At 35.8% G+C, this 13,705-nt stretch overlaps 1 protein-coding gene across 1 annotated transcript; it reads left to right on the plus strand.

The window, feature by feature from the left end:
• Window positions 1-3,702: 3,702 nt before the first annotated feature.
• Window positions 3,703-12,867, plus strand: LOC148836362 (uncharacterized). Its single transcript, XM_088914145.1, has 6 exons — window positions 3,703-3,727; window positions 6,134-6,487; window positions 7,472-7,618; window positions 10,544-10,672; window positions 10,952-11,004; window positions 11,711-12,867. Exons 1-6 carry the CDS (start codon window positions 3,703-3,705, stop codon window positions 11,843-11,845), a joined length of 843 nt encoding a protein of 280 aa, XP_088770271.1. The 3' UTR covers window positions 11,846-12,867.
• Window positions 12,868-13,705: the final 838 nt, after the last annotated feature.

The raw sequence follows: 13,705 nt of genomic DNA on the forward strand, positions 1-13,705 counted from the left end.
TAAAGTCAGCACAGCAGATCTCTTCACAAAGAACAGTAAAATATGAACTAGTAGTCAAAATGGAAACTATGTGGAAGTGTATTTAAAACCCAAAGTAAGAGGCACTTCCTTCACCAAAGTGTTGTAAGGAAGTGCTGTAATTTGAAGTGTGGAACAAACTACAGAGAAATGTTATCTAAGATGATACCCTGCCTTCCTTCAAAAATCAATTGAATGAGATCCTTGGATGTGTGCTACTGCCTTTTGTGGTAAAGTCTGAATTTCTAAGGAATAATTTATTCTTATTTCAGCTGCAATATAAATAAGTGTGGAGTACACATGTCCTCCTAGTTACCTTGAGTTATGGCTAAAGCCTTGCATTTCAGGACTATAAATAACTTTATTAAACAGCAACAAATAACAAAATGAGTATCAGCTTTAGCTTTTTTTATTCTTCAGTTGTGCTTTTGTCAGGGTTTTTGTTTGCTTTTTGTGGTTTTTGTCTTGTGCCCTCTTGTGCTCTTGGAGATGAAGAACTCAAATATATTTTGTACTTTTGTGCCTATTTCAAGTATTTTTGATGTACCTCAGCATAGGCTTCTGAGCAGCAATTCACTCTCTCACTCTAGGTTCCCAAAAGCATTACTGTGATATGAAATGTGATGCACAGTTGAAAACAATAGCACTTAAGAAACACTTAGTGTATCTTAACTCTTAGTTTTTTTTCCTCATTCTGTCTCAAAAACATTTGATATACAGCTATTATTTATTTTCTTGATGGGTAATTATGGAAATACTATCATAATAAAATATTATCTCTCCTTCCTCATAGGCATGATGACTCTTCATGTACTATGCAGTACTACTCTACTCTTTGTCCCCCACGCCTGACATCCCTCCCTAGAGGGCGCTCAACTGCTCACATTATTGTCCTTGTGATTGTTAAGCTCCCCAGGTGTACCCTCTTAGCTTTATTATTTAAAGACTAGCTCCTCCAGTCCTCGGGGCTCATCATTAGGGTAAAGATGTCGCTAGGCCCGCCTAGCACCAGGAAACCCTACGTCCGTCTCCTGAAGGCATAGGCCTCATCTCAACACCTCCCGCTTCCTGAGCCCGGAGTCTGGAGAATCTCGCCCCGTAACCCTTGGACCTCCATCTTTTGTCTGTCCGTGTGTTCCCCTGTCCCGGGGATTTTAACCTTGTCGCGTCCCAGGATGGATTATTCATTGATGGACTCTTGGACTGTGCCCTGACCTGCCTTTGGACCCGTTTGGATTTGGATGCCATTCTGTCTTCCCCATTCACTGTCTCATGGATTGTCACTATTATTTTGTGCACTATTAAACCCCTGTGTGTTCCCTTTTACCACGCCTCCTGTTTTCTACAGCTCTTACCGCATCCCATAGGGTCTACTACAAGACCTGACACGGATTTCAGTCCGTGTCCGTGACACCCACTTACAACAATTAGCAGAGATGCACATCTCCTTTTTCCCAGAAAGATCTAAAACCTGAATTCAATGGAAATCCAAATTCCTTTTTCAGTTTCAAAAGGGCAAATGAGGTAAATGTGTAAAGATTCACAATTCTATTTTTTATATTTTTAAATAATTAATGTGTTTTGCATTAATCATTCATTTAAGTATAGTTTTCTCTTCTCCAGAAAGATTTCTAGGTTATGTCTGAATCTAGATAACTTTTTTAATAGTACTGTTTACTGTATACGTGTTTATTTTTAGTTAAGGAAGTTCTCAAAATTTCAGCCATAACAATATTACTAGTTGAAACAAGGTTGGAGGCTATATCATCACCCCCGTGAATAGAATATGAGTGTCCAGAGTATCCAACCCCAAGACTACCTTAGCCTCCTTTCAATGACTTGGATGTACTTTTTCAGCACGGCTTGCAAGAAGTGTATAAATATGCCTGCAATTACATGCACACAAAGGCTGCAACAGGGCATTTTATAAGAGGACTACTTGAGACCTGTAGTTGATTATGTTCAAGACTAATCAGCTGGTCGAGTTCAACTGTGTGTTAAAATACTCTTCCTTCTGATATTGTGTTTTATTAGCAATGAGAATAAGGAGAATAAATTGGTAGTCACTGAAATTGCCGAGACAATGAGTTCCATATAATATAATGTAATATCATATTATTAGATTGTTATTAATGCAAACTAAATCTGGCAACCTGAGTAAGCCACGTATAATCTGACATTGCTCACCATAGTGTATAATGAACACTACATTTGGGGATTCAAGTAGAATACCTACTGTAATCACACCATGAGGACTGGGAAATGGGGGGGGGGGGCAATAAGATGTACTGGGGAGTGGAGGGGGTCATTATGATGTGCTGTATGTATTTAGGGTAAAATAAAAGAAAAAGAAGAAACATTAGTGAAGCTGATATCCTTTCTTTTGTCAAACCAAATATTCAGATCCTCAAGAAAAAGCAGGTCATATAGTTAGTATACACTGAGACTCGGAGACCGCTTCAGAGAACACGTCAGGGCTGTGAAGATTAAAGATCTCTCCGAGCCCGTTGTTTCTCATTTCACCTCTGACGGCCATGACCACTCTAATTTCTCCATCTGTGTTCTCAAAGACGGTTTTCCGAACTCATACATCAGAAAGACTACCGAAACCAAAATTATTCTGCAGCTAGGATCACACCTTTCCCCTTCTCTTAACGACAGACTACTCTTCTTTTAAATTTTCTCCATTCAGTGGAAGTTTCATTTTACACCTCTCTACACCTATTCTGACTTCACACCTCTTGATTGGCCTCTCTTTCTGTCCCCTGCTCCCGCCTATCACTCCTCCTCCCTCCCAGCCTTTGTTCTCCCTCTACATTACCTTTTTGCCTACTGCCTTGTCTCTCTCACACCTGAAGAAGGCTCCATGGCAGAAACGTTGTGTTTTCTTTCTTCTTTTTTTCAGCATGGAATAAACCTATTACTTGTTCCTTTGCAGCCTACGCATGCTGACGCAGCTACCCACCCTAGCTTGTATACACACTGAATTATCAACAACATGAGTTACATTTATGAATGTGGAATTACACTTCTCTGTGCAAGGCATTTTCCCTCCACCACTGCAGTAATATAATATGCCTGGTACAGAGTTACTGTTCTGTCCATCAGATATTATAAATAACTACGCCAAATTACTATTCATAGATTATAGTTCAGCATTTTAAACTATAATCCCATCCAAGTTGGTCACCAAGATGTTGGAGTTGATTCTGAATACTTCTCTGATATGGGTAGATCTGAATATATGAGATAGGCGGCAACATCACCTCCACACTGATCCTTAAAACAGGAGACTCCCCCAGGTCTTCTCTCTGTTCCCAGTGATTGTATGGCTAGACACAGCTCCAACTCCATCTTTAAGATCGCTGATGATACCACCATTGTACAGTAGATCTGATCAAAAATAATGATGAAACAGAGTACAGGAAAAAAATAAAGCACCTGGTGGTATAGTGTCAGGACAGCAACCTCTCCCTCAACATCAGCAAAACTAAGGAGGTAGTTGTTGATTTCAGGAAACAGGGAGGAGGCCACGCCTCTGTTTATATCAATGGGGCTGCTGTGGAGATGCTCAGCAGCTTCAAGTTTCTGTGCATTCGCATCACCAAAAACCTGACTTGATTCCATCATATAGGTAGTTGGTAATTGTTCAGCTCCTGATTATAAAAGAAACTACAGAAGGTGATGGAGGCAGCTCAAGCCGTCACTGGTACAGGACTCCCCTCCATTCAGACCATCTTTACTATGTGCTGCTTTAGAATGGCAGGTAATTAAGGATCAAAACCACCCAGGTCATGCAGATTTTTCTCTTTTTCCTTCTTACAGAAGATTAAGGTTATAAAAGCTCATATCTCTAGGTCCAAAGATTGCTTCTTTCTCATAGCCATAAGACTTCTGAACACCACCTCTTAATCCTCCTACCTCTGCTTTAAATGCTTTGAGAAGCCACCTTTAAAGGTGCTATATAAAATAAAGTTTATTACTTTATACCCCACTGCTTTTGAACAGCATATTGATGCTATTTGAATGCTGCTGAAAATTACAGTAATTCTAATATGTACTGCTACTATTGTATTCTGTACTATTGTAATGTATATTGCTGTTAACCATACGTTTATGCATACTTATATTTTACACTGTTACCCCTAAGTTAACAGGGCTACTTTTCACTGTGTCGTTGATACTCATCATGTTCGTGTGTCCAGCAATTTGTGATGACATTTGTTATGTCATTTTTAATATAACTTGTTATGTGAGGAAACACACATGTAAACAATTCACTGTACTCAGGCACATATCACAATAAATTTTAAATGTTTATACTGTATGTATATTATAAATGGGATTTATTTCATTATAACAAACACTTGAGAGGGGATCTATCAACAGTTATGTCTCAGTCTCAGCTGCCAGTAATTTGTAATCAATCCTGATGTCATTTCCCCACTTAAACACTATATATGCTGTACGTAATCCCCAATAATGCTTTCCAAATACATATTTTTCATCCACCTCCACCACATCCCCAGATCTGCAGCTGCAACTTGGTCACTCTGCATGGAGGTCATATTCTCCTCATCCTGTGGTCGGGAGTTTAGCCCTCAGCCAAGCCAAATGACTAAGTTAAAATACTCAATAACATTTTATTACACTTCATTCTTGGTTGTTGTCATTCCTAGTGAAAAATGGTTCTGAGAAAAAAAGACAGTTTGTTGTTATATAGAGCCATTATTAAAATTTTACAGATTAGCTTAGAATCTGAAAAAAATAATAATTAGTCAAAATCCTGGTCTTGGAGAACCTTCAAATCTACTAAGTCTGTGTAAGAGAACATGTTATTACAAGATCCCTGAATCAAATCAAATAGAAGAAAACCAGTTTCATAGATGCATTTCAATGACTATATACAGTATATCACATTTGATTCTAAAAGAGTCTTCAACCCAAGGAAATACTTGTTAAGTAAGAAAGAACAAATACCTCAAAATCTTCTCATGTGGTTTCAGATTTAAGTAACGTAGCTCCTGTGTAAATCAAAGATTTGCCTTTTTTTCTCACCTAATGAAAACAAATCTGAGAAAAAACATACAATTCAAAAAACTGATTTTTAAGAAACTTTTAAGAAATTATTCCAATTGTTAATATTCTTCAAAGAAATTTGAGTATTATCTTTTTTAAATGTGATAACTGACAAGTATTAAAAAACCTACTCTTAAACTAAGAAAGATATTTGTTTCATTTGAAGATGTTAATCAGAATCTTCTTGGGTTTTTATAAATCTTTGCAGTTACAGACCAGAATATTTCAGTGGGTGTTGGAGGAGGTATTGGTGAAATACGCCCATTGCAGTAATACAAACTCTCAATTGCCTGCCTATCATTCTCTTACCTAGGTTTCAATACTGGTTCCTCAGTCCATTATATGATTAATAACGCAGTGGAGCTCTTAAAATGACCAGACTTTGGGTAAGACTCATCATTTTCTTCAGTACCAGTAAAAGTAAGTTTAAACCTGAATTATTTTACCAGGTTTCTTAAAAATCATAAAACAGTATCATAATGATTCAAAAGGTGTAAAAGGTTGTTTGTTTAATTATTAACCATTGCTTTGATGTTTGATGTGATATAAATGTGATTTTATGGATTAAAGCAATACCATTTTTTGTGTAACCACAAAGCTTCTTCTCTTCTTCAATGTGCTAAACTGCTCAGATCTTGACCATTCTGAGGCAAGAACATGCAAAATTTACAGTTCAAGATTTTCACATCCACTATGCATCACCTAGAAATGACAACATTTTTGAATATGTTAAATTATACTTGCTAAAACTGAATTTTAATTTTATGCACATATATGAAGGGCACTTACACTTTATTTTTCTGTGGGTTTAATTTGTTAAACTATATTTCACATTACTGCATATTAATGAAACATCATTTAAATATACAATCATCGTTGGTGCAATCTTTTGTGAAAAGAAACAAAGAAGTTAATTTGAATTTAAAATTTGGCAAATTGATTGAAAACTGGTAGATAGGAAAAATGATCTCTTCTATAAATGTATTCTAGTGTTATACTATCCTAAAACTACCTGATGCTGGTCTGTGTCTTCCAGGTGTCATTCCCGAGAATGTGGTTCATCAGCCTCATCTCTCAGTGACAGCGGGGCTCGGAGACACTGTCTCTCTGGAGTGCTTTATTTTCACAGAAGAACTCATAAACTGGGTTTGGTTCAAACAGGTCCTGGGTCAGCCTCCCAGATATGTCCTGACTTCATTTGGGAAGTCAGATAAAGCCACTTTCTACAATGAATTTGACAACACAACCCGTTTCACAATGAAGAAAATGTACAGCAACTTCACCCTGAACATTTTCCAGGTGCAGCTCTCAGATGTGGCCACTTATTACTGTGGAGTCCAGAGTTACACTGATGTGCAGTTTGGGAATGGAACCACACTCTTGCTGACAGGTACACAAGAGCACCTGCCACATGCATATAGTTTTATTCCTTTTGCTTTATTCACACCAAACTACAGCATAAACAGATTAGTACCAGTACAAGAACTACTGCTTAATGTTTATCATGTTTTCTGTAAGAGGTATGAGGGAAAAGAATTAGAAAAGCATTCTGGAGTATGAATTATAATAGGCAGTCCACACAAGATCTAAGAAGGTATGACCAGCAAACACATCTAGTTTGTTCTTACTAATGGTAAGAACTAGAAAGATTATTTCAATTTATTTAGAGTCTCTTTAACTAGTCTTTGCAGCCTACGCATGCTGATGCAGCTACCCACCTGAACTTTTATTTTTTATGTTTTCTTCTTCATGCAAAAATGAAATTGCATGCTTTAACTTTTTAGTTTTTTTATAATATGAAATAAGAACAAATAAGAACATCAGATATGAAAGTTTTCATATTTATGTGATTCCCTATTACGACGCCTTACACCGTTAATAAGCTGAAAAAACAAATACGTACCCATCAATTTAAAAGGAAAAAAATAAGAATTCTGGCAATATAATTGGTTAATAAAATAAATAAATAAACTTTTAATCAATTAAAGTGTATGATAAACCCAGTGGCTAACACCAAAGTAAATATTAATAAAGTAGTTAACGTTGACAAATATCTGACTTATGAACATATAATAAAAACAATCTCTTAATATCCCATTACTGGTGCTGTTTCAATGTTCTCTTCAGAATTTATTAGCAATAAGGGACATATAAATGAATTTACATCCCCTGTACTTTCTAACCACAGTGTTACCAATGGAACTATAATTAGATTTTTTCATGAATGTTGAAAAATACTGTTGACCACACATCATCATGGAAAATTAACTATAAATGTATCATATGCACATATTAACAAATTAAATATTTAGACTGATGCACGTGTTTTATTAGAATTAAGCAGAACACTTAGGGCCTTTGGTCTGTGTTTCAGGCAGTAAGTCCAGGAACAGTGTGTGTGAGGCAAGCTGTGTGTCCCAGGAATCAGGAGAGCAGCTGTGTCTACACTGTGTCTCAGCTGGAGCTTCCTGCAGTACTTCCAGAGGAATCTTAGGATCTGCTAATACAACTCACACTGCAGGTAAATGAAAATATTGGCACTGTACTATACCTTTTGTTCTGCATAAAGAATCACTTTGTATTTTCAGTGCATGCATGTATACAGTATAACCAAGAAAAGAACAGATTACAAAATGCAATGAATCATTGAAGAACTCTCACCTTTATAAATTAGTATTTGCAATCTAAAATTGTTTTGAGCACCTTAGGACTATTGAGATAACTTTTCATGGAGCAAGTCTGTTAATAGTTTGAGATTTTTGATATTAGTATTATGTAACAAGCTATTTTTTATTTATGTTTGCTTGTTAGTTTCATTCTTTTATTTCAACTGTACTAGATGGAACTTTTTCAATCCTCTCATTGACCCTGACACATGGGTAATCTTTAATAAATTAATCAATTATTATGTGCAATAAATCAATTTTCAAATTCAATAATTTATTTCATTGTAATCTATATCTTAAACTACAATATATCTTATGTGCCATGTTAGCTCATTGACCAGTCAAAAGTCTTCTGAGTCCCAGGTATTTGGCACTAGATTAGGAAGGGCCAACAGTCCTTGCTGAGTGTGGTTTTCCATCACAACCCTGCACTAGTCTGATCCACCCAAGGGTAGAGTCCAAATCCAAGATTATTGTCTCATATCAGCCACTTAACTCCATATTGTTAAATAGAAAATGCTTATGTGTTCCAAGGCTTCAAATCAAAATTATTTAATTCCTTTAGTCAATATCTTTCTTGGTGACTCATGTATCAAGGATATTAACCTGATTAACATTTATCAAAGTCAGTGTTGTTTGCCTAGTTACAGCATAGTCAATGAGTGTGTGAACTGTACTGTAGCTGCTCAGGCCTGGGGTGACCAGTGTCTCTGCAGAGGGCTGATCCCATAGAGGACAGCTCAGCCACACATGTGTCAGGAAAAGCTGGCAATGTCACGGGCCTGAAGCAAAAACTGTAGAGAGATATGGGGGATGGCACGTGTTTTAGAAAAATAAACACAGGGAAGGATTACCTTTTTCTCAGAAAGAAGGAGGGTCTAAAAGAAATTGAAAGCAGCTGGCAATCAGGGCTATACCACACTAGACCTTTGGCTTTGAGACCTTTGAAGGTGTCAAGACCTTTGGCTTTGAGACAGTGCTATTTTACGTCCAGACTACTCTAAGCTCTTGCAGCTCTGCTGCAGACCCTTGCTGAATTATGACTGTGCTACTGTGACTAATAGAGTTCAACTTGATAGAACACACTGAGGCCCCCTTTAGGGCTCATCAGTTAACTGTCTCTATAGATTAGACTCACAAGAGAGACATGTGGATCAGTGGTAACAGAAGAGAACAGCTGCCCACCTACTCCATGCTGGTGTGGTAACTATAGCAGTGGTAACAGTAATGAGCTGCAACTGGAGTACCAACTAGTGAAGTTTGTAATGGAAAAGCTGGAGCAGTCTGTTACATATCCTTATCCTTGTATCTATATCCTTGTCTGGAGCAGTCTGTTACATATCATTTCTTATCTTGAACAAGGAGCTGGGGGTGGAGGGTATGATTGCTTCAAATCTAAGATATGTGGGATAAATCTCCTATCAGATGTGAACACTCTCACTAATGCCTAATGAGAAAATAATTATTATATTGTTAAAAATAAAGATTAAAAGAAAATTGATAGTAATTTTTTTCCTTTACTCATTATCTTTCTTGGTGACTCATGCCTGAAGGATACTCACCTGATCAATGCATTTATCAGAAGTAGTACTGTTTGCCTCATTACATTATAATCAATGAGTGTGCAAATTGTACAGTAGCTGTTCAGACCTGGGGTGACCATGTACACAACATTTTTTTTTTGTCTTGCAGTGGTAAAAACATAATTTTCGATGTGTCACTCTGTGCTGTAAATTAAAAACCAATAGAAATTGAGAATCTTTCAATGTTGAAGCTATCAACGCCACATATTCAGATAGGTTCCAGTGATGTTTCAATGTGATGAGTTTTGTCTTTTTTTTTTCCTGTGCTATCTATTTTTGTGGTTACTTTGCAAGAAGGCAGGGGCTTTATCTAAGAAACAGTGCCTCACCTTATAAGGTAAATCTGAGATCAACAAGTTTTTTTAGAATCAGTAACTCACAGTGACTGAACACTTCCTGCAACCTCAATGACAGGAAACAGAAGCTTAGTGTTGTGTGTACCCAACTACCCAGAGTGCAGACACTGTCTACAGACACTGCTCTTTGCTGTGCTAGAGTAAAAAACTAAATCTAATAGTTGCACTTTTTCTCACGCTGGAACAGTGAATCATCCAGGTTTTACTCTAAATGTTTTGTTAATATTGAACAAGCAATATTAACATTAAAAAACATATTTAATGACCTCTTAGATTTATGCTCCTTTATACACCTTTAAGTAATCTGTGACTTTTTATGCGAATATTAAAAAAATATTTGATTGTAACTAGGAGGAACTGGCATCACTTCCAGAGTGTACGCTGCCTTGCATCCGTTGCTTGCTGGAATAGGCTCCTGCTCCCCCACGAGCCTGTAATGATTAGAAAGTGGATGGATGGGTTTGATCGTAAAAGTTCTGTATCCTTGTTTTACACTTGTGCGTGAATATTCCCCAAAATGTGTCCAGGGAGTTGTCTAGTCCATGCTACATAAATTGTATTACTTTACATGCTACTTTGAGTTTGTAAAAGGTGAAAAATATATTGCATCTTTCAAAAGACGTTAGAAATACAGTACAAATCAGTTTGAAAAGATGGATTTTTTAGACGGTTGTTCGTTTAATCAATGCCCTCTTGAACACTGTAGAATGCTCAGAAGTAACAAAAACTGGTAAGCTGGAGTGCTGTTGTTAAACCTCTGATGTATAATTGTTAAACGTTATGTGGAGTGGAGTTTCCCAGCGTTAATGTTAAAAGCATGTCCTGTGTTGTCTCGATGCAGCCGTCTTTCATGACCAGCTGTTTCTGCGTGTGACCGTGGCTCTGGGTGTGCTGAGCGCCGTGCTCCTCAGCGCACTCACGGTACTGCTCTGCAGAAAACAATATAGCGGACACTGCCCGGTCTGCAAAGGTAAGGCATCTCGGTACGATCGGCCATGCACTTCTCTTCATTAGGTAGGGCCCATATTGATAAAATTCGTTATATTTTTTTCCGTTTTGCAAAGATGGCGTACAAACATTTTGTTTTTGCCCGAATTTTAGCCGGAACCTCCAGACAAATAAAGGCGAGAAATAGTGTCTAACATCAGAATGTAGGTAAATGAAAATCACATTTCCCACCCTTTCTCCACATTTCTCTTTGTGTTTAATTTATTTTACTTTCACTTTGTCTGTTTTCTTTAAATGTTAGAAGTAAATTCCGAAAACACCCTCCAGACAAATCATCACATGAACAATGAACAGGTAAACTTCAAAAAATTAAGTAAAAAAGTGTTAATGAAATCAGTATAATCAATGTTATTAATACAAAACTATTTTAATTAAATGCATGATATTTATAGGTTATGCTATTGGCGCTGCATTAGCGTGGCTACACGTAATGGCAATTAGTTGGTACTTCTTACAAGAAAAAAATATTATCAGTATAAAAAACTAGCATAATACCGTTAGAATATATTAACCGCTTTAAATAAGGTTATCTAAATCTGATTTCAGTTTATTTTGTAATCTCATTAATATTTCTGCCAGTACAAAACTGTAAGAGTACGCTCAGGTCACGTGTTAACATTTACCCCCCAGGTAACAACTAAACAACGTAGAATTATTATGTTACAAATAAATATATTTATACAAATATGCAAAGAAAACATCACTACCTGCTATATCTTTAGGCCAGACCCTTTTTAGTGTGGTACAATTCCACCTGCTAGTACAGTTTAATTGAAGGAAAGCATTTATATCACTAATTTCTGAACATCAATTATATGTTTCAAACATCAGTTTTAATTAAAAGGGAGCCATTGTCCTGAGATTTTGTCTAGGCTATACTACAAAATGATTTACAATTTGCTTTATATGTGTTACTCTTCGTAATGACCATTAACCCCTGTTGTGTTAATTGATGTAACTCCTATTATGTATTGTTATATTAACTTTTTTTCTTAATAAGCAGGGCAAGGACACGCTCCACTATGCAGCTTTAAAGTTCTCCCAGAGCAGAAACATCCCCAGAGAGAAGACGAGAGGGAGGCAGGAGAGGACGGCTGAGGCGCTGCAATGCGTGTACTCTGTGGCGAGACACTGAGGCTCTCTGGCAAGAGACTGTACGTTTACCCCGGCAGAGCTCTGATCTAAAATGTAGTATATTCACCCTTAGACCCCCACACAGGCTGGGATATTAGCCCAGCTGTTAGCCTAAATTAGCCTAATATTTTTATTTACATCATGTTTCTCATTCGCTCATACAGATACTAACTAGCAAAAGGAGCATATGACTTTGACTTGAAATTCAGTGTAAATAAATTTCAGACAATTTATTTAGGAATGAAGAACGTACATTTAATGTGACCATGAAGCTGTTAAACTTGTTGAACCTGTAAAGGCATCTTAGAAAAGGGACAGAAGTGTTTATATTGCCTCATCCAAGTCCTCGTCTAGTTGTCATTTAATTTAGGAAAGCAACAAAGATGATTTTGGTAATACTGTTTATTGCCAGAAAATTCAGGCTCAAACAACAAAACAGCTTTTGTGTGAAAGTGAAATCTAATTATTCATAATTGTGCATATGATATATAATTAGTGTAATTATTAATTAATAAATTATATATTTAACTGAACAGGTTTTCAACTTGATGAGCCAATGGGCCATTTGTAGAGCTAATAAAATTTGTAGTTCGGAGTTCAAATAATTTACAATCCTCTGGTATCAGGGTCAGAGTACTTACCAAGCGGCAGTGGAGTGCAAATATTTATGTCAGTTCATTTATGATAGAGGCAATCTGTTAACTAACAATCTGTTACAAAGTAAATACAACTTATAAACATTCTATAAACAGTGCAATTAACACTTAATTGATTTTATAAGAAACAGTCTTGTTTTGCTTTAATTTGCATATTATTTTCTATAGCATGCTAATAGTTCAGTAAACAAGTCCCTGAAGTAGAAGGTTAATAATGTACCTCAAATCCTACAAAAGTTCATGTGTAGTTCAGGTGGAAATTTATACAAACGCCAAAAACTAAGGATACTACTAAAATACAAAATATTTTTTTTATTGTACCCATTCCAAAGACAAATGTGAGAAAAATGCCTAGTTATTTTTCATAGTGCAGTCCTGTTTTTCACTTGGAATACAATAAAATGTATTTCTATTACTGTTATATTATTACTAATGTTGTTGTTGTTGTTGTTGATGTTGTTACTGTTAAATAAAGCATTGCACAGACAATAAATTTTAATTTATTTGATATTATTGTTGTTGATGTTGTTATTTGTTATTGTTGTACAGCAGTCTATATAGTAATTATATAACATTTATGATATAATCATTATATTATTACATTTACATATTACATTATTATTATTATTATTATTATTATTATTATTATTATTACAGCATTGTCTTGATGCAGCAACTTTAGCCGTCATACTTTATATTTCTATTCAATCTGAAAATAATGCACAGCTGTAATACAGATATTTCAATGTCTACATGATTTTAATCTTCAATAATAATTATTAATTTGTTGAAGACCCTGTTAATCTTCTCTAAATATTCATATTTAAAATTTGTTGTATGTTATGTAATGTCTATTTTAATGGATATTAGATTATGTAGTATGTTTCATACAATGAATAATTAAATCTGCATAATGTTGATGTTTGACTTCTTTTCTGATGGCATTTTGTGTGTAATATTCCATTATTCTGGAGTTTCCACGGGATATATTTAATCATTTTTTTAATATGGAGCAGTTCACCTTTTAAAACTACAGGTAGAGTACTGCTGAGATCAAGGTGAATTGTGGCTTGTTGGAGGTCATGATGGCTTTTCACATTGAACTCGACAAAAATGCAGTATATTATTTAAAATATGTGAGGGCAAAGCATTCAGTGACAAATTCATTCATCCATTTGTTTAGTTGTTTATTCATTTACAAAGTT

Source organism: Atractosteus spatula, chromosome 4 (assembly GCF_055471065.1).
Source record: "Atractosteus spatula isolate fAtrSpa1 chromosome 4, fAtrSpa1.hap1, whole genome shotgun sequence".
Lineage (NCBI taxonomy): Eukaryota > Metazoa > Chordata > Actinopteri > Semionotiformes > Lepisosteidae > Atractosteus > Atractosteus spatula.

Coding starts and splice junctions, on each gene's coding strand:
- LOC148836362 (XM_088914145.1), top strand. CDS start 3,703: ATGGAGGCAGCTCAAGCCGTCACTG. Junction 10,673..10,951: donor ACACTGCCCGGTCTGCAAAG/GTAAGGCATCTC, acceptor TTTAAATGTTAG/AAGTAAATTCCGAAAACACC. Junction 11,005..11,710: donor ATCACATGAACAATGAACAG/GTAAACTTCAAA, acceptor TTTCTTAATAAG/CAGGGCAAGGACACGCTCCA.